This window comes from Leptidea sinapis, chromosome 32 (genome assembly GCF_905404315.1).
Source record: "Leptidea sinapis chromosome 32, ilLepSina1.1, whole genome shotgun sequence".
In the NCBI taxonomy this organism is placed as follows: domain Eukaryota; kingdom Metazoa; phylum Arthropoda; class Insecta; order Lepidoptera; family Pieridae; genus Leptidea; species Leptidea sinapis.
Genome location: NC_066296.1, coordinates 11,886,075 through 11,913,535, shown reverse-complemented (window position 1 = coordinate 11,913,535; position 27,461 = coordinate 11,886,075). Strand labels below are relative to the sequence as shown.

At 37.0% G+C, this 27,461-nt stretch overlaps 1 protein-coding gene across 1 annotated transcript in view; it reads right to left on the bottom strand.

Annotated features, from left to right (window-relative positions):
- Positions 1-1,720: 1,720 nt before the first annotated feature.
- LOC126974270 (alpha-(1,6)-fucosyltransferase) overlaps positions 1,721-27,461 on the bottom strand; it is a 51,770-nt gene continuing 26,029 nt past the window's right edge. Inside the window, exons 7-13 of the mRNA XM_050821726.1 lie at positions 26,518-26,617; positions 23,366-23,503; positions 21,344-21,497; positions 18,921-19,094; positions 16,806-16,964; positions 15,875-15,949; positions 1,721-9,160 (exon numbers count right to left, since the gene is read on the bottom strand). Coding sequence (XP_050677683.1) covers positions 9,068-9,160; positions 15,875-15,949; positions 16,806-16,964; positions 18,921-19,094; positions 21,344-21,497; positions 23,366-23,503; positions 26,518-26,617 — 893 coding nt within the window. The 3' untranslated portion in view covers positions 1,721-9,067. The remainder of the gene's footprint in view (positions 9,161-15,874; positions 15,950-16,805; positions 16,965-18,920; positions 19,095-21,343; positions 21,498-23,365; positions 23,504-26,517; positions 26,618-27,461) is intronic.

Sequence of the window (27,461 nt, the reverse complement as noted above, 5' to 3'; positions counted from 1 at the left end):
GGTATAACAAAGTTATGTATTTTATGAGGTCAGGGAACACACCCTCATCTATGCATTCATTAAATATTATTGCTAATTCAGGTGCTATAATGTCAAGTATGTATTTTACAATATTAGTCGAATGGCTCCATAGGTCTTTTGTATTTTTAGTTTAATTAATTTGAAGATTATTATAATATCGCTACCTGTAACATACTTAAATTTCAAATCAATGGAAGATACTGGTACGTGTAATTTAAGCATATCATGTGCTGCTTTTGGTGAAGAGTTAAGGTCTTTGGTCGTGATAATCGGGATTTCGGAGAAGTATTTATCAAATTCATTTGCAATTTCTATTTCCGAATTTATAACGCGATTATTAATATTTAAACAGATAGAGGTGTTACGGCAATTCGATCTACCAGTTTCATTATTAATTACACTCCAAGGCGCTTTTACTTTATTATTGTTTTTAATTTTATTTGCAATGAAACGTTTTCGCATCATGACAAACTACTTTAAAGAGCTTGGAATATTTTTTTACATATATTTTAAATTCTTTACTATTATTGTAAGTGTATTGTCATATAAGCGTTTACGACTTTTGTGAATACCATTGTTGCCCAATCATTAAAACAATGTTTGTTGTTTAGTGTTACCGTTACTGGAGTAAAAATCCTGTCAAATTCCTCACAGAATGAATTGAAGACTAAGTTATAGTGAAAATTAGCAGTTTCACCACAGTGTAAAAATGGTATCGTATTTACCAAATTATTTCCAAACCTCTCAAGACCTACGGTTACTACCTAAGGCTACCCGTAACTGGTATAATCGTCACCTTTTTTGGGCTGACATTGTCCAATCTTGTATTTACTTTTATAGTTGCCCACTATGGTCGGACTGAAGATTTTAATTATAAGTTTACTAGTAATAGTAACATTTGTAAAAAATATTATCTAAGGTTGCTGTTATAGAAGTGATTCTAGTAGTTTCCCAAAATACATTGAACAAATTAAAACTTTAAAATAAATTTTTAAGGCTAGTACACTTTGCCGAAGGTTTTATTATGTTCTCTAAAACTAAACTGGAGCTGACGACTTTTACGCCAATGTTCTGTAATACATAATATATCTATATTACAGCAGCTCAAAAATAGTTCAATTTCTAATTCCTTACTTGAGATACCTTGTATATTCTGGTGCACAATATTTATGAGCTTTATATTATGATTATCTCTAGCAGTAACAGTTACATTTGGTGAATCTTGCCTGTTTTGTATGATATTGCAAGAGTTGTCCTCCCTTGTCGAATAACTAATTTAAATGATTTGAAGAAAAAACTTCATTCTTATATTTTTGTACATTAGTACTAATACATTCATCACATATAAAAAAGAAAATTAAACCTGTTATAAAGCAATGTATCTAGTAAAATTAAATATTTCTAAATATTAGTGTGACAGTGACGTAGATTTTAAGTTAAATAAATACGTAATGTTAGACTATGTTATGGGTCTTGTAGCCTGATATAAAATGATTTATTATTTTTATATTTATTTTTGTATATCCTTTCTATCATTATCATCTTGTCCTTTGGGGGCCCGGTGACTTGTAGCACGTCTTTATTACCTTTTTCGAGCACCGGTCTCTCGCAATCCAAACAATTTGTATTAATATCAATATAATTTGAATCATATTTTATCGTATACGTAATCCCGTGTTTGGGAACAAAAACTACAGTAAAATTTTAAAATACTTATATATTATTCTTTTATATACATTATACTACAATACATAACTAGATATATACACACAGTTAGGTCCATATTGCGTTACACTTACATGTTACAAATTCGAGTCGTTCATTACGTCTATATACTGCTATATAAGGCCGAATACACATTCATATAATTAAGTAGAGCTGATTGCACACTGAACACAGATTAAATAACCATGAGGAAATGACAGGAGCATTTCTTTATTAATCTATAAATCATTGCAGCTTGGGGTGAATGAAATTTTTATAAAAACTCTTTTTAGTGGTGGTAAAGGACAGGGGACGTGCATTGGTTTTCTAGCAAAGTCGTGCTTTAGTCCGACAGTACGATACATGTTGTATGAACCGCTGCTTACTTACGTAACGAGGTAGGCACTGTCTAATTGCCAATATGATATGCACGCCCCCTCAGTAATGGTTCAAGGACCTTGGAACATACTCCAAAACATAATCCAAAATTATTTGCTATTATCGAACTTAATAAAAAATGCCTTGTTGTGAGCGTCGCACAGAATATATTCTATCACTCGGAACATACTCGATTTAATAAATAACATTACGGATGTGTGTTATAGACAAATATTTTTTTTTTTACTTAATTGATTCAAAAACACCTTAAATTTTTTATACTTAATGAAATTAATTAAATATAATAACACGAAATCTCAAAATGCAGATCTTTGAGCACACAATATTAATACATGGAAATATTATAATATATAATAAACAATTTAAGCTAATTGTGACTCTTAGGCTAGGTTGCACCAAACTTACTTTAGCAGTAACAAACATTTTAAAAGTACCGGCCAAGCAAAAAATGAGTTGCACCATTTGAATGTTTTTCGATGACGGCATAACTTTAACTGTTAACCGTAACCGTCAAATTTTCGCCGGTTAAAGCTTTTGTTGATGTTAAATAGTTAAAAGCGACCTGTCAAAAGTTTCAAATGAATTTTCGACATTGACTTGATATTTCTCTTTTTATCTTTAACTATGTTAAAGTCAACGTTACTGTTAACGTTAAATATGACTTGAACATTAACTATAACAGCTAATATGATGCAACCCAGAATTTAGCACATATTTTTGCTAGCAATGCAACATGTTTTAAATTACTAAAATTACAATTTGACATCTGTCAAACATGGCTTAAATGCTTAACAGCGTAGACCAAAAATGGCGGATTACGAGAATTTGTCACACAGTATCTATCGAAAATTAATTACTAACAATACGGGTTGCACTTCGGGAGTGCCGGCAGAAGTGAAATCTTGAACATTAACGTTGTGCATTGTTGAATATTTTGGAATAGTGAGGGAATACTTTTGCACGAATTTCTTTATTTATCAGTATAAAAGTACTAGCATTTATGTGGTTATATACAATACTCATTTATTGCACTTTCGTACACAAAAATGACAATTTATATTTTGTAAAAAAATTAACACTTTAGAACTATTAAAATTATTTTATGCTTTAAAAATATTTCACGGCTGAGATTCGATCTCTCGATCTCGCGGTGTTTCGGCTTCGCAATCACAACGATTCAACCACTGGTCCAATGACGGTATGATATATAAATCTTTCATCCATAAATCACTGTCGTCTGTCTTATGAATTTTCGATCAGTCCACGTCTCCTGACGCGAGTTTAACATTTTATACCCATCCCAAAGTGCTCAACGCCGCTAAAGAAGTTTTCACTTCAAAAAACAAGAAATACAATTTAAAAAAGTACCTAAAAATTACAGTGCTGTAACTTACACTTTAGGTCTTAGGGCCGATTTCACCATTGAAGAAGAACGCGATAAGTTAACTTTGAGCTTAGTTTACATGTGTCGACGAGTTTAAAACTTGAATTTGCTTTGAAAACTAAATTTTATAATAGCTAATGAAACGTTATAGCTAAACTTGTTTCGATGATATTCGAACTGTCATAGTCTGAAATTTAAAAAAAGAAATTTATTTTGTAATACCGAATACCGACTAGTCTTGACAGCTATTTGACACATTCTATTAATTGTTTGTAACTAAAGCTCGGTTCTCGTGAATGCGTTCAAAATACATTGGTGAAATAGCATCGAATCTAACGAAAGAGTACCCTTGATACCTGTGATTTAAGATAAACTGCGTTTTATTTAACGCGGTTAGTACCGTCATAGGTGAATCATGGCTAAGGTTTTATTATGGGCTGATTCATATCCCCGCACATTAACCTGATGTGCACCTTTATTTAATCCTTTTGAAATTCAAGCAAGATCCATAACCACCAACGCCCCTCATATTTGCAATTAAATTAAAAAGTCGTACATAAGCTGTACATAACAATACAAAATTAACTAAATAGAAGTATAATTAATGCATTATTACACAATATCCGTTTCCCCTGCTAACAATAACAATATAATTCGTCTACAGGAATATCAACACACACACTAATCAACAAGCATTTTAACCTTCAAAGTAATCAATCAGATAAAATCTTGTCCATATATAAAGAACAACCGCGAACGTTTTTTCACTGAAAACTACACACACAGTCATTCCCTTACTATTGTACATATTTCTAAGCTATCTTTCGGCGTCGTTTGTTGTGTATGGACCCGGCATAATATTGAGTTTGGAATGTGTAAATTAATTATTAGAGATTCAATACTTACAATTGATCAATCAGCAATCGGCAATAAAATTATATCACAAATTGCCTGAGGACTTGAAAATACTGTTAAATAAAATATTTATACAAAGAGTCTATAAATGACTGCTTGAAAATAATTTTTACATTATTAATGAATATTTAAATTTTTGCATGCTTTTTTGTATAAAGGAGACATTTTAATATTTAAGATCTGGAAATACCCTATTGCATAGCAAAATAAGTAATTTCGTTTCTTTTCATTTCATTCCACTTTATTTCCAAACGCTTAACGCTTCTACGTTAGTATGGGCCAACTAAGCCCAGCCATAAATTATGTAATTCTCAAGTGTGTGGTCATGGCCAGGTCATAAAGTATGAGGAATAGCTAAATCTTAGATCATTTATAAGTCTAGATAGACTATGACAGCTATGAAAACGTCGAAAAAAATTGAGTGGAGAACTAACCTCTATTCTGATAAATTCACGCAAATTAACACAAAGTTTCATACAAATCGCGAGTGTAAGACGTACCTTGTCACGCACACTAAACTAACATTCCTGGCCTGTTTTCATCGGCTAACAGCAAGAGACTCTATCTAGACGAATAAATTATCTAAGAGCTAAATACTCAAAGGAGTCTGTTTTCCAGAATCCACGGTTTTTAATTCTGGCTAGGAATATTGAGCATTCAAAAATCTTACTTTCACTTGAATTACTTATCCTGAATATTAACTATTTACTCTTTATTAAGTTTCAATAAAAAGTTAAATCGAAAAGAAAATCAATGATTCTTTAATAATGAGAGAAGTTTGTCATTGAACGTGATTGCACAGTTTCAGTACAGTCGAACACAGAAGTGTTTTCAATAAACATATTTAAAATTCAATGTTTTAATTATAAGTTGTAAATCTGATAGATCTGAAAAAGTTTTAAATCAGATCAATCCTGAATACTCAGAGCGTTAATATTGAGACTGGATAGAAATACCGTTACAATAATTTCATTAAAAAAAAAAAACAAGAAATACAACGATATACTTAGAGGAGTAGCCATCACAGTAAAACAATAACCGATTTGCAGTGATGGCATTACTATAGAGTAGGTATGGAGCCAAATGCAACATTTGAAACTCTTCATTTCATTCGAATGTTTGACTACCGAGCTATTGGTAAGAACAATGAAACCTTCTGTTTGTGACAGGAAAAGATCTGGCCGTACACGTAGTACTAAAAAGGCGATCAAAGCTCGGGAAATGAATAACACCTAGAACCATGTCATGTGTTTTTAAACATGACTTACGTCTTCTTAGCCTCGATTTCACCACTGAAGTGGAACGCGATTAGAATACTTTGAACTAAGCTTATGCCTTTAACAGATATTTATGCAACTGTTGTGTAATAAGGGGTATTAAAACATGAATGTGGGTGTGATCAGATGAGTGTTTTAATCCCTAATTATCAACAGTTGCATACAAGACTTTATCTACACCAATAATATGAATCGTCTAAAGATTCTGAAACAGTTACTTAGCTTACTGCTAACATTAAAAAAGCCAGTCCTAGTAACCGAAAGTAGTTATTATAACATTGGGTATTTTAATGTTGGCAATAAGCTATTTTAGAATCTTTTATAGAGCATTTAAAGCATGGGTGTAAATAAACGAGTTTACAGCTTCAATTCAGATTGCAAAAACACAAACTAAACGCAGTTATAGTCTACACGCGTTTAAATGCTGACAGCCGAATTTTGGACGTTCAACTAATTTGATCGCTTTCAAGACCCGTCATTGTCGTTATCGAAATAGAAATATTGACATTCAACAACTTAAAATTGTTCATACTTATCGATTACAGTTTTGACAGGTATTTGATACGTTATATTATGACATGTGAACTCAGTTAACGTCAACACGCCCAAAAGGTATTGGTGAAATCGCTTTGTGTTTAATCGAGATTAAGAATGGTATTTGAACTCGTTTACGTAAAACTGAGGTTGATTGGATTTTTACTTTACGCTATTGTACTGATGTAAAAAGAAACATACAGTAATATATGTTTTATGCAATAAAAAAATGATTTTTATTTATGGAAAGACAAAGCATAGACCAAATGAACACTTTTTGGTGCACTTTTATGGGTATGACTGTTCGATTTGATACGCATATTAAATTTAATAAAAACAGCGGACATAACAGCCTAATATCGGCTGTCTTATACACATACATAAAAATACACAAACATTCAAAGTGATGTAAGTTTATGCAGACCGGTACAATTTTTGTGCTAAATTTACTTAAATTATCCGCATTATAATTATGTGTCCCCATCAAAGTCATGCAGCGGACCAAAAAAATAGTCACAACTGCTTTTAAATTTGAAATCAGTTTTAACATACGTGAATCAACGGTTCAAGATAAAATATATACAATTCGAACACAATCATTAAAAGTGATAACTTGTAAACTATGCGACTACATAATTATATTTAATTATATTTACCTATAATTCGTGATAAATTACACTGTAACCCAACAAGACTGATTTCAATACAAGACTGGAACAAGCTGCGAGTTCAAAAAGATATAGCGAAATTTACGACGCATGCGTACTCGAACGGTTGGCTTCGAGTCCCGCATCGTTCATAAATTTTTGTTACAAATTTATTTTTTTATAATTAAGACTGGCTTCTGACGACTACACAATTTTACAGCTATGCGATATTTATATTTGAGAGTAGTTAAACAACCGGAGAACGTGAATTAAGCACCGAAATAAAATGAAATAAAATAAGCATACAACATTCCTCACCAAGGACAGAATGTTTGAATATAACAAAGTTGTAATTATGTATGCATGAGGCGAATCCAAAGACTGCACTAAATACATTCAAAGGAATTGCACTTCTCCCCGGGACATACTGATATTATACTACATCTACGAGTAAAATTAAAATGTAAATTATTATCATTTAAACAAATGAATTGCTAATATCATTTTTATTGAAGTAGGCGTTACTTTGTGGAAATCCTTAATTATCCAAATGTTTTGAGTTTTCTTTAGTGTTAATTCCACCAATATTTGTATAAAAACAATTGTACACATGACCCCCGGAAGAGATACATAACTTATTACGTATCTCTTCCGGGGGTAATACATCACAACAGCCGACCAATCACAGAGCGTCATTTCATGGGACGAGGGTTTAAAACAGCGGTTTCCTCCTCATTTAATTCAGTCTCGTGCCAGTCCTTAGCGAGTCAACACTTCCTGAGGATGCCTCGTGTAGAGGCGAAAGACGTGTCAAATTGTTTAAAGACAAATATTGGCGGAATTAACACTAAAGAAAACTCAAAACATTTGGATAATATCATTTTTACAAACCGGACAAAAAACTTCAAGCGCTCTTAAAAAAACAGTTCAAAAGCAGAACAAACCTAAAAAGGTCAACGCGCTCCATGAGTCAGTTCGTTAAATTGGCAATTAACTATGTCCGACCCGCGAACTTTTTACAACTAGTTGCTTTTTTCAGTTTTTTAATAATTATGCCGATGTGTGTCGTTCTGACTTGCAGAGGCGTGCGAAGAACCAAATTACATTTCATCGTTATTCTGTATTCTGAGTAGTTTTTACAATATATTTTATTACTGGACAGTATTAATCTCTCAGAAATTGATTCTCATAATTTTGGTCACCAGATTCAGCTTTGCAAATAAAACGCGCGCAAGAATAAGTCAACCTTATTGCTGTCTGTCAAAGTTCAGTTTCGACTAGAGTGTGTAACTGATACAAGACTTGGTGCTCCTCTATACTCTATTACATTACAAATATACAACTTTCTCGCCAGCATCTTTTTCGAAATAAATAACACATTTCCACTTGTCTCTTTTTAGAGAAGAGGATGAACGAGCGCAAAAAAAGAATGCTGGGAGTTTCTTGCGCCGCTTCTTCTCTGTCAGAGCGCCATTTGTTTCCGAAGCAGTAGTAGTATCTAGTATATTAGAAATGACATCAAAAATAATTCTAAAGGAATCAATTTTGAGAAAATAAATGCCTGCCGTTTGATCACCGCCGCCCACATTTTCCTGTAACATCGGAGGAATCACAGGAGCGTTGCCGGCCTTTTAGAAAGTAAAAGTAGAGCAGCACCACACATCCAGATGGTGGCAATGATATCCAAGCAACTGTCACATCAACACAAAAAGGCACTTTCAGAGGTGAAATGTAAACTCCTTTTGGCTGGGTACATAAAATATGAGGGAGTAATAGAGATTCTACACTGGGTTTGATTTTATTTCTGTTATATTCTTCCTAAGTATTAAAAAATATATAGTTGTTATCTGACTCGGAGCAACCCAAGTTTTGAATAACATTAATATATAACACTTATATAGTATTTATATAACTTTATGAATGTACAACTGATAAACTCATAATAATAAATTGGCTACATTTTTTGCACAGTAAATTTTTCATATTCATTGCTGGAAATTAATTGTACATAATAAACCACCAAACGTTTAAATATTCTATTGTTTTCTTTATAATTGGTGTTGTAATACTATTTGTGTAATTTTTAATATTAACCTTTTGTAGCCGATTGTACATTAATATAAATGCTACCAACAGTTGAGCACGCGACCGGACTTAGAGACCTATATGTAGGTCAATAGATTGTTTTACTTCACGTCGTACGGCGGAACGTGTTTGTACTCCGGGAACGGATATAGCACCAGATGGTCGGCCGTCTTATACCACGGTATTAATCCATTCTGTAACAAAACAAAGACAATGTCAATTTATACAAATTAAATTTGTAACCCAAAATTTATGAAAGATGGGGGACTCGTACTCGCGAGTTCTCGGGATCCGTCCGAGCGCTCTTACCAACCGAGCCGAGTTCGAGTGACGCATGGATCGTAAATCTTGGTGTTGTTCAACTCTCACTTTGTGGCTCGGACGAGGGCTAGGGTCACGGGTTCGAGTCCCGTATGCCTCATAAATTTTGGTAACAAATTTAATTTGTATAATTAATCCCAGAAGTAAGGGATACAACTTTAAACAAATTATAAATTTATTTAATAGGAATAAGTGAACACCACAAAAAATTTAATATGGGATTCTTGTAATGGATAATCTGTGATAATATGCTGTTCTCTATCCTTGGCAACATTTTCGTAGAATTCATGATCTTTGGGCGGCAGTGATCACCTACCAATGAGCCCCATGTTCATTTATTGATGGCTCACATAAAATATTTTGCGTAATGATTCTAATCTCTACCTATATGTTTATGTTTCAGGTTATAAATTCATAATGAAACATGCATAAAAACAAATCACAAAAAAGTTAAAACCTTTCATTCACTAATTTCGCTCGTTAATAATCGCTCGCTAATTTGCTCGCTTAAATGCCACTGCTTGTGGCGGCGACATGGGACAGGTCGTCCCCTTCCCTAAAATGGTTCAGGGAGTCGATGGCTGGCTCATGCGTCATGCTCGTGAACGGGCGCTGCTTGTGGTGGCAGGATTATCCTGTTGCCGGAGACTCGGTTTCAGATTCTTAAAAGTTATTGTGTGTATATATATGTATGGATATTGAAATGGAACATATTTATTTATTTATAATCGCGTATAAAATGGTCACAGAACACTTACTTACTTACTACTTTAATTTTAGAAAACACAATAGTGTGAATAAAAATCCTATTGAAATTAAATGAAAAATAAGTCGCTTTCACACTACGGGCTATATCCTACACCCCTCGTCCATCAAAAATGTCTATGTGACTGTCAACTATAAGGGTATAAGGGTAAGGCAACTCGGAGTGTTATTTTATGCCCTTCGGCCAGTAAGCGGGGCTCTGCTGGTTCGTGACCTTTATTTCCCTAGCTTCTCGTGGGAACAAAGTGGAGGAAAATATATTAAATTCGTTTTTGTCCAACATAGGTGCAAACCTATCTATCTCGGAACCCGCAGGTGAGCGGCTAGACGCCCCCAAGGGAACCGAAAACTTACCCCAGGCGAGCTGGCAATCGTTAAGGAAACCACAACGCCTACGGAAACAGACTCGAAAGTGAGAAATATTGAGACGAAGCCAAAGAAGCTGTCCGGTGCAGCCCGGAAAAGATTCAGAAAGCTTATCCAAACGGATATGCCTGTAGAGGAAGCCAAGGCTTTAGCCAAAATGCCTTGGAATAACCTACAGAAAGCAGGTCACAACCCTCCACCACCTGAAGCGAAAGCTGAAAAACGTGGCAGGTCAGAGGAGATTTCTCCGAAAACCCAGCCGAAGAAGGTCCCCAGGCTAGATGACACTCAGTCAACCTCGGGGAGACCTAGCTTCAAGGAGGTAACCGGGTCCTCACGTGTGGGCATTCGACATACCCATACTATGAGCGAGGACGAAATGCGGAAAGTGCGCCGCGCACTTCTTGCTTTGATTACCGGGGCTGAACAAGGTACCGGGCCGACATTTTTGGGCTTTGCCCACAAGCCTGGCTGGATACTGGTGACTTGTGAAAATGATTTCAGCCGAGAGTGGCTTGTGGACAAAGTCAAGGATCTGAAGCCGTGGCCGGAGGCAGAGCTCTCATGCATGTCGGAGGAACAACTGCCCAAACCCTCCATAGCCACGACTTATCTGCCGAACACTGAGGCTGACACAGTTGAAGAGGCACTGAAGCTGATCCGAGCGCAAAATGCGGGACTGAACACCGAACACTGGAAGGTGCTCCACGCGAGGGAGGACAAGGAAGGCCAAGTGGTCACTTTTTCCTTGGACGATCCCTCCGCGGAGACTCTGAAAGAGTCCGGGTGCAGAGCTGCCCTTGGTTTTAGAAAGATTAATTTTAAGATCAAGGGCGTCTCTGAGGGTACCGCAGCAGCGAGTGGACAGCAACCCACCCAGACCAGCGGGCCTGTGCGACCAGGAACATCCGGGATCTCAAGGACCCCGCAACGCCCGCCCGCTGCCCCCACAACTACGTCCCGGGGCAAAGGGCCGATATCGAGGAACGTCTCAGGTCACCTCAGGGGAGGGAAGGACCAGAGTCGGGCTAATTCTGGCCGCGGGCGGAAACACCCATACCAGAAGACAGACCGACCTAAGCCTTCCACCTCCGGTGGGATCCAATGACGCACCGCAGAAATAGGGCGAGGATACTCCAGGCAAACCTCCACCACGCCAAAGCTGCTACTGCAGTAATGGAGAAATGCCTTGCGAGTAGTGAGATCCTCTTTGCCCTACTACAAGAGCCGTGGGTTAACACCGGCAAATTACTGGGACTGTACACCGCTGGTAAGTTAATCTACAATACCAGCGGATCAAGACCCAGAGCTTGCATAGTCTTCAACAAGAACACTAATTTCTTACCTGTTACAGAGGTCTGCACCGACGACGTTGTTGCGGCGTACATCTGTTTCAAAGGTTGGGAAGGCACCAAGGTGATCGTTTGCTCGGCGTACCTTCCATATGAAGAAAGAGACCCGACAACAGAATTGGCGAGAGTGGTCGAGTATGCACGACGCAACAACGTCGAACTGATTGTCGGGGCCGACGTCAATGCGCACCACACAACTTGGGGAAGCAGCGACGTCAACCACAGAGGTGAGCAACTTCTTAATTTCTTAGACACTAACGGCCTACAGGTACTAAACAGAGGTAATAAACCAACCTTCGTTACCTCGAACAGGCAGGAAGTCCTAGATATTACTTTCGCTACCGACAACATTGCCAGGCGAATATCAAACTGGCGAGTCAGTGATGAAATTTCGCTATCGGATCACCGACACATAGCATTTGACATCTTGGCTTGCCTCGAAAAACAAACATATACGTTTAGGGATCCAAAGAAAACAAACTGGACTGTCTACAAAGAGAAACTCAGGAGTAATTTGGAGAATCTCCCTAAGCGCATCAGAACCCTGAATGAGCTAGAGTTGGCAGTGAAAGTCACCACGGATGGCATCACTGACGCCTACGAGGCTAGCTGCCCTCTCTCCTTACAACACTCAAACAGGAAAGTGCCTTGGTGGAATTCAAACTTGAACAAACTAAGGAAGAAATCCAGAAGGCTGTTTAACAGGGCTAAAAAGACCCAAGAATGGGAACCCTACAAAGAAGCCCTAACAGAATACAACAGAGAAGTTAGGAAGGCCAAACGAGCATCTTGGAAGAGGTTCTGCGAGGATTTATCTAAAACTCCCCAAGGAGCCCGAGTACACAAACTGCTCGCCAAGGACAAACCTAGCCAAATCGGCCTGCTTAAGAGACCAGATGGATCTTTTACAGCCGACGAGGTAGAAAACGTAAGAGTACTGATGGCCCACCACTTTCCGGGGGCTACCCATCAACCATCTGTAGCAACGCCTACACAACGGCCTCTTGACGAGGACTGGCTTAGAGCGGCAAAGATAATCAGACCCCGGGATATAAGGTGCGCCATCAAGACTCTGAAACCCTACAAGTCAAGCGGTCTAGACAACATTTTTCCAGCGCTTCTTCAAAAAGGCTTGGATATCCTAGTACCGCTACTAGTCAAGATATACCGGGTAAGCTTTGCCTGGGGCTATCTTCCAGAACAATGGACTAAGGCTAAAGTACTATTTATACCTAAGGCAGGCAGAAAGGACTACTCCCTGCCAAGCTCCTTCAGACCCATAAGCCTTACCTCCTTTCTCCTGAAAGTTATTAATAAAGTCTTGGACAGACACATAAGAGAGGATGCTCTAAGCCTAAAGCCCATTAATAGTTCTCAACACGCCTACTGTAGAGGCAGGTCTACAGAAACGGCCCTTCTACAACTTGTGGATAGAGTCGAGAAGGCGTTACAAGACAAACAGATTGCACTCTGTGCGTTTCTAGACATTGAGGGCGCCTTTGACAATACCCCGATAGACACGCTAGTGAAGGGACTAACAAAAATGTAGACTCCACCACTGTCAAATGGGTAAGGTCAATGCTCTCAAATCGCAAAGCTCTAATCTCCCTCCATGGGACATCACTGGAGCTATACACTACGCGAGGTTGCCCACAAGGTGGCGTTCTTTCGCCACTTCTATGGACACTAGCAGTAGACGAACTACTTAGTAAGCTGGCAGAACTCAGGATCGATGCACTAGGGTACGCAGACGACCTAGTTATTATCGTCAGAGGTTTCTGCCAAAGCCTACTAAGCTCTATATTGCAAAAGGCGCTCACACACCATCTCACAGTGGTGTACAGGAAAGACTGTTATTGTGCCATTCACTAGGAAACGGACACTTAACAAACTAAAGTCTCCCACCTTGAACGGCTCTACTTTAGAATTCTCAGCTGAGGTTAAGTATCTGGGAGTCACATTCGACCAGAAACTCACCTGGAATTCTCACATCGACAAAGCCGTGAAAAAGGCCAAAACAACCTTGGGTGTATGTCGACGTCTGGTAGGGAGACTCCCCAATGGAATGCGCCCAAAGATCCTCCTATGGCTATTCACAGCAATTGTGAGACCAACAATCACATACGCCTCCATTGTGTGGTGGAACAAAGCCAGCCAGAAAACAACTACAGACAGACTAAAAAGCCTGCAGAGACTTGCCTGTATATTGGTAACCGGGGCCATGACGTCTACTCCTGGTGCGGCCATTGAAGCAATGCTAAACCTACCGCCTCTTCCACTGTTCATACAGCAAGAGGCGAAGGCAAGCATGCTGAGGGCAATCGCCCAGGGGGGTTCATGTAACTGGATGTCGCAAACGCTTAGGACTTTAGAGGACTCAGCTCTGCGAGACCACATATTAGGCATGTTACCTGATCAGATGATTCCACAATTAATCTCTGTTAAACACTATATCGTGGAACTACCTTCCAGGGACGACTGGATGAACAACAAAGTCACGTGGAAGGACGGGAGCCTCATGTGGTTCACCGATGGGTCCAAAATGGAAAATGAAGTTGGCTGTGGGGTCTATGGAGAACGCCCCAGGTTAAATCCAGCACAAACCTGGGAAGCTTTACCTCAATTTTCAAGCAGAGGTGTACGCCATCCTGAAATGCGCGGAAACCAATATCCAAAAAGGCTACTTCAATCATAACATATATATTCACTCTGATAGTCAGGCAGCATTGTTGGCTTTAGACGCTGACTTGACGTCGTCTAAGTTAGTCAATAATTGCGTTGAATGCCTGAATTCATTAGGCATGAAAAACAGAGTGATTCTAAGATGGGTCCCAGGGCATGCCGGAATCATAGGCAATGAAATGGCCGATGAGCTCGCAAGAGCTGCGGCTAAAGCAGTCCAATATGGTCCGGAACCCATTTGTGGACTGCCCAAGAGCGCCATCCGACACACCCTGAGTAACCAATGTAAACAAAAAGCACTTAAACGCTGGAACAACTCTTCAGGTTTAAACCACTCTAAGGCACTGATAAGGGCATTCAACAGTAGCTATGCGAATGAAGCCCTATCATTGAACAGGAAAAATCAATGCATACTCACTAGGATGCTAACCGGGCACTGTCGCCTAAACAAGCACCTCAGTGTGGTCGGCATCAAAAGCGACAAAGCTTGCAGGCTCTACCTTGAGGATGATGAAACACCTATTCATCTACTCTGCGACTGCGGCCCACTAATGCATAAGCGTAGCACAATCTTTGGTGACTACTGCGTGCCACCAGATAGTGTTTGCAACACTCGCGTCAAGGAACTACTGCGGTTCGTAAAGGCAGCAGGGCTTGACGATGAGCTTTAGTATGAGTGGCGAACACAATAGTCCAATTCTGGACGCGGTGTTACTAGGAATCTCTTAGGACTAGGAAATAGCCACCCTCTTCAAATAATAATAATAAAATAAAAACATTAATTCAAATATGTAAATGCCAATAGCACTTATAGAAAATATCTGAACTATGGCGGACAGAACCGGACATCTAGAGTATGAGAGAGCATAGCGCTTTTTAGTTAGGTCATCTTTCCTTCTATATCACTCTACTGTAAAAAAGAGCTTCGAAACTTATTTAACTATTCTTATCTAAGATCACTTATACGTCTAGATAGACTGTGACAGCTGTGAAAACGTCAAAAAAAAATGAGGTTCACAGTTGACCTCTATTTTGAGGAATACACAAACACAAAGTGGCAAACATATCGAGTGTAAGTCGTAGCTTGTCACACACAATAAAGTAATAAACCTGGCCTGTTTTCATCGGTTTTCTAGAAGCAAAAGGCTCTGTCTAGTCGTATAAATTATCTAACGGCCGTTTTCAATAACGCATCTCTAGTTACGGCTACATTGCTATCACTGTTTAATGACAAGATCTTATCTATCCATAGTTATGTCCAATATAGATATAATCCAATGTTTTATGTCGATAGATTATTGAAATGTAAGTAAGCGTAAAAGGATAGATTTGTCTACCTCTAGTTAGTTAAACTGAGGATAGATAGGTAATTGAAAACGGCCGTATGATTGTTGTGGTAAAAATCATCAGCTGACAACATACCATATTCGTTCGCTTATTGGTTCCTCTCCCAAATCCGTTCCAATGGTTTCCAGCGACACCTATCAAGTCACCGATCTAAAATTAAACCATAAAAATGTAAACATTATAATAAATGTTTTGATGATTCAGATTTTAACCTACAGAGATAAGTAACCAAAGAGATGCTTGAAGTGGTTTTATCACAAGTTGAGATGTCTGCTCTGCGCGGTAGCTTTGTTACATGAACGCCATTTGTACGCATTCGGACTGCCATATTACTAGTGTTTTGTGTTGAATACTAATATTTACACAAATAAAATTTGAACACAAAATTTATGAATGATACGGGACTCGAACCACGAGCCAACCGTTCGAGTGGCTGATATTATTCGAATCGTTGATAAATTTTGTATGCTTTGTTCAATTCACAGGCTTTGGCTTCATCTACAGGATCTACTTTACAGTTGATAACCTACTCAACAGCATAAAAGGCATTTATTTTCTCAAATTTGATTCCTTTAGAATTCTTTCTGTTATTTCTAATATACGAGATATTACTACCGCTTCGGAAACAAATGGCGCTTTGAGAGAGAAGAAGCGGCGCAAAAAACTCTTCCAGCATTCTTTTTTGCGCTCTTTTTAATAAAATATACAATATTGTACTGTCATGGCTACTGGGATGAAATCGTCCGATCACTTAGATATTTAGTGGAGCTGTAAGATTCATAACAGAGCCATTTTTAATAAAACATTTAAATTTATTTATAGATAATGCCTGAACAGTGGCCGGGACTTTATTATAAAAATGTATACATTTACCCTTAAAGCTATTATGTATCTTTTGAATTAGGAGCAAAAAGGTGATGATTTTTGTGAACGTACCGACAATGTACAGTCATAATATTCTCTTTTAGAGAGTATTTATCGAGGAGTAGGCTCGCTTCAACATTACCTCGAACGATATCTCGTGCGGGCTGGCGGCGTGCGCCATGATGGCCCGCCGGTTGTGCGCGTTCTGACCGCCGAAGTAGTAGATGTCGTCGAGGGACGCGAAGCTATCGGACGCGTCCACGCGGTTGGCCTGCATCATCTCGTAAGCCACGCGACCCACCTGCGGAACAAATTGATTATACACTTGTTTAATGACGACAATAATTATATATGGTAATAGTAGATAATAGAAGAGAGCCGCTAGATGTCGTTATTTAAAGGGCGTCAAGTGCTGTATCCTTTAGAAATGGCGTTTGAGTGAGGTCTGTGTTCAGTTCCGCATGATACGAAATGTGTAATGTGTCATTTGACAGTGACGCTTAGTTTTACACGGCAAAAGTGACGTTCGTAACTGATGATAGAACAAGTCGACAGGTTGAAGTCAGTCGTGTTGGGGACTCACTACCTATTGGGTGGTATTGTTGAGTTTAATTATTGAAACTAAGTATACGTTTGTTGAACAAGCAAACGTAACTCATATTTCGTGTTATTTCTCGAAAATAACTTAAATTATGCAAAGTAGTGAAGAGACCCACACTCGCACCGCACGCCGATTACACCCGAGCCAAGACGAGTACTTAAACATCTTCATACTTGCTGGTGGCTTGACGTTCTTGAATACGACATATACTTTATCACCAGTGGAAGGCTCCTTTGCACAGGATGCCAGCTAGATTATGGGTACCACAATGACGCCTATTTCTGCCGTGAACCAGTAATGTATGAGAGGTATTGTGTTTCGGTCTGAAGGGCGCCGTAGCTAATAAATACTCTTATTATATTTACCCTTATTAAAAAAATACTTGTTAAATTTATGTATACAGGCGTTGCCGGCCTTTAACATGTTGGTGGACAGTACTGTGTCAGTAGTTGCGGCTACTGAGACACTGCTTATTTTCATACATTGCCCACGGGAGTAGTGTCATAACACATATATAAAAAATATATGATATGACACAACGGCCATAGACGTACATGCTTTTATCCGTAGTGTTATATAATTTCATAATGTTCATTGACTTGAGTCTAGTCAGAATATGAAGATTTGTCACCATCGACTTCTGCATAACTAGACGAAGAGCATGTTCACACGCCAGATGATATATGAGGCAAGAGATTCATTGTCTGAACTTGTGCATCCGGCACGGGATATTTGATACTGATCGTCAGATACATACTCTCCATCACCAGCAAATAGGTCTTCACTCGATTTTTGTTATTTTTCATGCGAGTCTCGAGATATTTGCAATAAATTTAGTTACAAATTTAGTACAACAAAATCGAGTTCACTACAAACATTATCAACGAAAATACGTTGTTTAGATTTGAAACTACACTTAATTGATATTTGGTATACATAAAACAATAAAATTTCATTGAAAATAAACAGTGGTTACTTTTTAGATAAAAATTGCGCGTGAAATCATATAGCGACATGTCGGAACACTGCAGCGGCGCACTACTCGACTCATCGTATGAAACTATGACGCCCATGAGTGTAGTGTGCGTAGGAAGGGGACCATAAAAAACGTGAATGTGAGCGTGGAGGTGCTTTATTTGGCGATTTTTGTGAAATTGTGTTGTGACAGTACTAAAGTCTTAATTATACCTGTGGTGACAGTACAACATGGCGTTCTTTATGATAGTATGGAAAATCAGTCGTGGTTTGGCGTACTGATTTTATGCAAGTAAAAACTCAGACGTCGACAGGCGTACTGCCGTATCACTTTTAGCTACATAGACGCCTGTGAGCATTACTGTCCACCAACGTGTTAAGGAAGGTGTACGCGCTTTTTTTGCATGTATCCACGTCGTATCGTCCCGGAAACACCGCACAAGAAAGCTCATTCCACAGCTTTGTAGTAAGAGGAAGAAAGCTCCTTTAAAACCGCATTGTGGAGGACCGCCACACACCCAGATGGTGGAGATGATATCCTGACTTGTGGCGTGCCGTGCGAAGGTTGAATTCGGCGACAGGAATCAGGTTAAACAGCTCTTCGGAACACTCCCTTTATAAATGCGGTAGAAGACACACAATGAAGCGAGTCAGTGATCCAGCCCCTCGTAGCTTCATCACCTGGCTACTGAAGGTGCACACGAGGTGATCACTTCTGGATAGCAGCGTGAGATCCACCAGCAGCCCCGTGAGCGAGAGCGGCGTGTAGCGGCGGTGCGTGGCGGCCGTCTTGGATATGGCCGCGTCACCGACGAACTCGTAGTCGCTGTACTTCGTGCGAGCCTCTTGCAACACCTGCACCAATATACGACACGATAACGGATAATACATACATCGTGTTCACGAAGCATCCTTACACAAACAATCAATTCAAGCCCCGGAGGTTGATGCATTCAATATACGATAATTTATAATAATTATACCGTTTATTCTTTATTACTTTTTATGAAATAATATATATTTTTAAACACGATTCATATATTGGATGCAGCACATTCCAAACTAATTTGTTATATATATAATATTATAGACATTGTAAAATACTCTATTTTATTGAAAAGAGTGGCCGTTGGGTTTCTTGTGTGTTCTACAAACGAGCTTAAGTTTTTCCGAACATATCGTATATTCAATAATTTAATAGAAACATTTATAGTGACTATTCAAAAGCGCTTAGTTTAAGCCCAATTGAAAAAACTGAGTTATTTTTATAAGATGACCTTATACTAGGTAGGTACCAGTTTTAGATAAAGAGGTCAATCCTAATGTCGTCAGAAGAGGTCACGTGATAGAAAGAGAAGCGACTTCTAGGTGACTAAAATTATAGGTTATTAGCGCTTGTCGATATGAATTACACCTCATTGTATGAGCACAAGAGGCTATTTCTTTAATTGATATTGCGGTGTGAAACTTCCGTACTTGAATTATTATATATTCTTTGTCTAGAGGCAACTACTTCTTATTAATCTTACTGTATAGTTAATTTTATCGTCGGTACTGTGCAAAGTAGCAGAAAGAAAGGCTTTCTTTTTTTATTTTTACAAAATTACAATATCTCTGTATGAAATACTTAGTTGAAACATGGATCCAGAAATAAATACAAAAAATTATTATGATACGAGTATTACTAATAGAAATTAGAAATTTGTAATAAAAACCCATTTAATCTTTACTCTAACACAAATCTCCACCAACAAAGAATAGCTTGACAAATTTTAATAAAAAATATTATTCAGTAGGAATAATGAACATGATGATATACTTATTGATATACATGATAATCATATATTAATTATGCATTATCATCGTGTAGCAGATGAATAACATCTATGAGGTGCTCGATTGAGGGTGATTCAATGTTTGTTGTTTAATGTTATCATTTTAGCAATATATCAATGTTCTCAATTAAGCAATATCTATCAATGTTCTCAATTAAGCAATATCTATCGATGTTCCTAGAGCAATATCTATTCAATTTTCCTTAAACAATATTTATCAATGTTCCCACTTTAGCATAAGCTATTCAATGTATTTACTTGTGCAATATCTATCAATGTTCTCAATTAAGCAATATCTATCGATGTTCCTAGAGCAATATCTATTCAATTTTCCTTAAACAATATTTATCAATGTTCCCACTATAGCATGAGCTATTCAATGTATTTACTTGTGCAATATATATCAATGTTCTCAATTAAGCAATATCTATCGATGTTCCTAGAGCAATATCTATTCAATTTTCCTTAAACAATATTTATCAATGTTCCCACTTTAGCATAAGCTATTCAATGTATTTACTTGTGCAATATCTATCAATGTTCTCAATTAAGCAATATCTATCGATGTTCCTAGAGCAATATCTATTCAATTTTCCTTAAACAATATTTATCAATGTTCCCACTATAGCATGAGCTATTCAATGTATTTACTTGTGCAATATATATCAATGTTCTCAATTAAGCAATATCTATCGATGTTCCTAGAGCAATATCTATTCAATTTTCCTTAAACAATATTTATCAATGTTTCCACTTTAGCATAAGCTATTCAATGTATTTACTTGTGCAATATCTATCAATGTTCTCAATTAAGCAATATCTATCGATGTTCCTAGAGCAATATCTATTCAATTTTCCTTAAACAATATTTATCAATGTTCCCACTTTAGCATGAGCTATTCAATGTATTTACTTGTGCAATATATATCAATGTTCTCAATTAAGCAATATCTATCGATGTTCCTAGAGCAATATCTATTCAATTTTCCTTAAACAATATTTATCAATGTTCCCACTTTAGCATAAGCTATTCAATGTATTTACTTGTGCAATATCTATCAATGCTCTGACTTGTACAATATCTATCAATGATCTCACTTGAACAAAAGTTATTGAATTTATTAACATGAGCAATATCTATTAAATGTATTTACTCGAGCAATATCTATCATTGTTCTCATTTGAGCAATCTCAACTCAGGCATCATGTATAGGTTCGTATCTTAACACTCACATTGATATCGTCGATGATATCGAATACTTTACTTACATTGGAATCGTCAGAAGCGAGATAGACCCTCCTGACCTCAACAGGCTGTGTCAACGAGAGCTGATCGTAATAGTCTCTCACGTGGGTCATGTACTCGTCTATGCTGTGGAACGCAGCCTCTGTGCCCACCTTGTCTGTGCGTCGGATGTGGACACTGCAAACCAATTTAAGTTTTAAATTCAAATTAGAGGAGTGATCTTTCCCTAAAGAGCTTGTTTCGGCAGAGATTTTGCGGATATTCTACTCACACATTTAAGGCATACAAATTAACCACGGATTCCGTTCTTGTCGTTAAATCGTTATGTAAGTAATAGTACATGCTTGCTTTCATTGTAAGGAACTTTGGTATATATATTTGTTTTCCACGGAACCGCGACCGTTACAGGTACTATACATTTTGAATAACTGTAGAAATCTTTAGATAGGTTTCTATTGCACGACTCGAACGCGAAGCGGCGAGGTTCTGCTTTATAACCGACATGTCAAGGTCTTATCACTCTTTATACTGCATATTTTTTTTTCTATTACTCTTACACATTATAAAAAGCACATCAATATAAAGCTGAGACACTAATGGATAATCCTGATACTTTTTTTAAGTTGTCGAATACAATAAGAATATATAAAAAAAGTTCATTACAAAAATTAATCGTGGACGTACATTGTCTGTTGTTCAAAAAACGGCGTGGTACGGATATCTCGACAACGACTTGACGAAACGCCTTTATTTTTTTTACAATTTTCACAATTAAGCAGAGGTCCCTTTCGAAAATCACTACTACTAGAAGGCCTACCCTTCTCGTTTTTTTTTTAAATCGCAGGTGATTACATTTTATTCGAAATTTAACTTTAAAAAAAATATATAACACTAGCTGACCCGGCAAACGTTGTTTTGCCATATAAAGTATAATTCACGCGATAGTTTTATAAGTAATAAAATATTGCCTATATTATAGCCTGTACATCATTTTGTTCTATTGTCAATAGTTTTTGCAGCGCACGGAAAAATAGGTTTTCGATTTTACACAGCGTGTTACAAGATAGCAATTTTATTACGGATCCCTAATTTTGAAAAAAAAAAAACATAGCCTATAGCCTTCCTCGATAAATGGACTACCCAACACTGAAAGAATCATTCAAATCGGACCAGTAGTACCAGAGATTAGCGCGTTCAAACAAACAAACAAACAATCAAACACTGCAGCTTTATAATATTAGTATAGATGAGCTTTCGAGGCGTGCACTTTTGGATTTTCCATTTTTTTGTTATGTAGGTATTTTTGATGCATATTACAGAAGTCGTTCGAAAAAATGTAGAAACCCAAGGTAGCACCAATATCGCCAAGGTCTTTGCCTCCTATTTGTTCCGCATTTTTGTTCTCAGTTTGTATGAGCCGTGGTGAGAGTCTACGGTTCTAGCAATGCTAACCAATACTTTATCAATACACCACCCTTAGCTAGAATACAATAGAAAACACTTTATTACTAACAGTAAACACACAACACCATCAATTTACAAAATTAATTAAAATCTTAAAATACTTAATTAAATAAGGTAACAAAAATTATTGTAATATAAAAAAAAAACTGATTGAATATCTCAAATTATTACTATGAATGCTTGTATAATTTACTAGACTTTTTTGTATTAGAAAGAATATATAAAGATGATTATAAACCATAAACACTAATAAATAAAACCAATTGTTTCATTTCAAATACTCATATAATAATATAACGGTCTTTCAACTTTATATCGTGTGTGTAAAATAAAATAAAACACAATATGAATAATTTATGCATGGTCTTATAGCTTGTTTCGATTACTTTCATATACATTCATTGATATTATCCTAACTTTAAGCATTCTTTTGCTACACGTAAAATAATACGCATAGACACACTTTAGTACGCGTAAAATTCTCGGGCGAAAATCGCTCGGTAATGAACCGATTTGAAACTCGGAAGAGGGATCGGCTCGTAAAGAGTTAATCAAAATGAACGATGCATCTATAAGCTCACCCAACTATCGGCCTCTTGAAGTTCATCTTGGCGATGGTATCGTTGATAGACTTCTGCATCGCAGGCCGCGGCTTCAGGATGTACTTGAGGATCTGGCCTATCCACCACGACGACGGGTCGCCGTTGAAGCGGACTATCCTACAAAATATAATTTATTACAAAAACCTTACATCATTTATACATCTGCATACACAACAGCTGTGAAAAAAATAATGAGTTTAGAGTTTTAACCTCTATTTTGAGCAATGCACGCACACTAACACAAAGTGTAATACATACCTATCGCGAGTGTAAGACGTGGCTTCTCACGCACACTAAAGTAATAAACCTGGCCTGGTTTCATCAATTGTCTAGTAGCGAGAGGCTACATCTCGATGTATAAATTATCTATTAGTATGTAATTTTTATAATATCATCAACCGATTACACACAATATTGTTTCTGTTTGAAGGGCGACGTAAAAATGTACAGTAAGTGTAATGAATTTTTTAAATATCTAATTTACATAGCACGTCTTCAAATTTATTATAAGTGGGAGGCTCCTATGCACAGTATGCCGGCTAGATTATGGGGATCACAGCGGCGCCTGTTTCCGCCGTGAAGCAGTAATGTGTAAGCATTACTGTGTTTCGTTCTGAAGGGCGCCGTAGTGAAATTACTGGGCAAATGCGACTATTTATATATCTATTTTATACATAGTAGTAACGTAAAGTGTAATAATAGAACTTTTATAAAAATCACTTTAAAAATCTGTTATTTGTGTAAATTTGTTTGTATCAAATAAAGGTTAAAGTTTTATTTTTATCAGTTAACTTTTACAAATTACTCTTAAGTATATAATTTTGTTTATCATAAAAAAAAGGTTAAAGGGCGGTGCCTCCCAACACAGGCGATAATCTTACTTTTTGTTAAAGAAAAAAAAAAACAAATTTATTGTGTCTCAAGTTTATGAGCGCAATGGTAGTGCCACTTAATTTTTTTGGGTTTTTCAAAAATTGCAATGGATCAGGGCGTATCAATTACCATCAGCCGAACATCTTGCTCATGTCGTCCCATAATGTCTTAAAATAAATGTATATATTTAATTATATGTTTATTGCGCGGCACTATAATTCATCACCTACTTTAAAGTATCCTAAGTTACACCGTTTAAAGGGGTCACAGCTGGTAGTGGAAGTGCCATTAAAATTGATCCAGCCTTTCGAAGATTCGCCGCAACAATCAGACAAACAGTTTTTTATTCAAATCAAATCAAATCAAATCAAAATCATCAGTTTATTCACGTAGGTCACGGAAATGACACTTTGAATGTCAAAAAAAATATTTTTCTTATTGAATTGGTCGAGCTAATGAGAAGGAGTAGCAAGAAACTCATTGCCACTCTTTTATATCAAGATTTACAGATCATTTCAATTACAATATCTATACTAATTTTATAAAGCTGCAGTGTTTGTTTGTTTGTTTGAACGCGCTAATCTCTGGTACTACTGGTCCGATTTGAACGATTCTTTCAGTGTTGGGTAGTCCATTTATCGAGGAAGGCTATAGGCTATGTTTTTTTTCAAAATTAGGGATCCGTAATAAAATTGCTATTTTGTAACACAAGGTGTAAAATCGAAAACCTATTTTTGCGTGCGCTGCAAAAACTATTGACAATAGAACAAAATGATATACAGGCAATATTTTATTACTTATAAAACTATCGCGTGAATTATACTTTATATGGTAAAACAACGTTTGCCGGGTCAGCTAGTAATATGTAAAATGATGCAACAAACACACTCAAACGTCAAATAGTGTCTTACACGAATAAGTCAAAAAAGTAAATGTAAATTAATACAAAAGTTATTGAGTACAGTAGCTGCATCATCCACATACACCATAAATCAATAAAGGTATTCTGTGAGCATTTTAAAAGCGATTATAAATAAATAAACATATATTTATCCATATATATATACACAATAACTTTTAAGAATCTGAAACCGAGTCTCCGGCAACAGGATCATCCTGCCACCACAAGCAGCGCCCGTTCACGAGCATGACGCATGAGCCAGCCATCGCCTCCCTCAACCATATTTTAGGGAAGGGGACGACCCGTCCCATGTCGCCGCCACAAGCAGTGACATTTAAGCGAGCATGATGAAACCTGTTACTCAGCAAACAACAATAAAATAATCCTAATTTACGTATCATGCAATACTCACCAAATACCTCTACTTACAATTTGACAATTCTGCTTAAACTTGTAATTAATATTATATTTTTACTAACAGTAATCAAAAGCTCAATCCTTTAGGGTAATCAAATCAAAATCACCTTATTCAGGCAGGTCAAGGAAATGATTTTTCTTTTTATATTCACCTCCTTTGAGGGTTGAGCTTTAATAAGAAGTGGCAAGAAACTCTTTGTGACAATCACTCACTCACATTTGTGAAATGATTTCATTTCAGTTACAATATATGTAAAGTGATGCAGCAATAATATTCAAACTACAAATACTCCAAAAAAAATGTAAATTAATACGTAAAAACAAGAGCTATTGAGTACAGTCACGGCCGGCTACTACTGTATCAACAATAATACCAGGCCTCATCAATCCACACACACCGTTTTAATTTTTTATTATAGGTCCCGTTCAAGCGTTCATAGTCATTTTTCATGAAGCTGTAATTTCGACTTTAAAAACTGACACTTTGTTTTTAAAGTGATATCCCTGACTTCTGGGATTAATTATACAAATTAAATTTGTAACCAAAATTTATGAACGATGAACTCTCGTAACCTTGTAAATAATTAGTCCCAGAAGGGAGCGATATCAATTTGAAATAACAAATTGTTTAGATTGGCAAGAGCGACATTTCAAGTCAATTTCCTAATAGGATTATTAGGGTTAGGTTATCAGCTGTATAGTAGATCCTGTAGATGGAGCCACAACCTGAGAGTTGAACAAAGCATACAAGATTTTATGACAATACGTCACTCGAACGGTTGGCTAAGTGGAAGATTGCTTGGAAGGAACCCGAGAGGCTCGGGTTCAAATCCCGCACCGTTCATAAATTTTTCTTACAAATTTAAGTTACAAAAACACACACTTCAGCTATATTTTTAAGTATTGATATGTGCTAGACAACAAGTTGTTATTACCATACCGGTGTGCTAGATCCGAGGGTACTGCAAGCGGTAGGAACTTTGGCTTCTTCGATATTGAGTCGATGAACGGTAACGACACAACCTTCGGGTCGTATGTCCCTGAAATACAAACACGTTTATTAATACATAATGCTCAATACTATATCATGATCACAAGCCGAAGACGTTTACTTTGGAGTGTAAACAAGTTATATTTATTACAACACAATACAATCTGCGGCGGACGCATTTATAGTGCAGGGAGCGTCGATAAATTACGTGAGGTGTTTTTTGAATTTTCCGTCCCTCCCTCCCCCCCTGGTGAGATGTCGCGGTCGTGAGATTTTATTCAACCCCATCCCCCAATCTCACGTGAGATTTTTCAAAATGTGGGTTTTTTCAAACGTAAACGCGCTGGATTGTTATTGTAAAAAGAAAAAAAAATGCTTCTTGCTTTTATTAACGACTAGTTTAAGACTAGTAATCAATATTGCTGAAAGTTATAAGTATAATAAAAATTTAACAATAGAATACTTAAATCTTAACTACTGTGATTAAAAAAAGAATATCTACTCTAATCCAGTCCATGGAGAATCATACGCGGTCTCAAGACTATTGGAACCAACATGTCCATAAGATTAAATGGATCGAAATAGTATTATTTTTTTCAATCAGAAAAAAACTGCATGATATTTGCCGAGACGTAGGATTCTCTCCAACGTAGGATTAGATGATATTGGACTCGACCGACAAAAGACCTAATTTCAAAACAAGATCAAAAGCAATCTCATAAAAAGAACAAGATATCAAATATGAAAGATTTTATCATACAAAAACAAAAGCTCAACCATATTCCCGCCGTAAACTCTCATGATCAGTCTGTAAACATAGAAAACAACACGTAAAACAACAACAACAAGAAATAACAACTACAAACGGACCCTCCAACCCCTAATCTCCCACT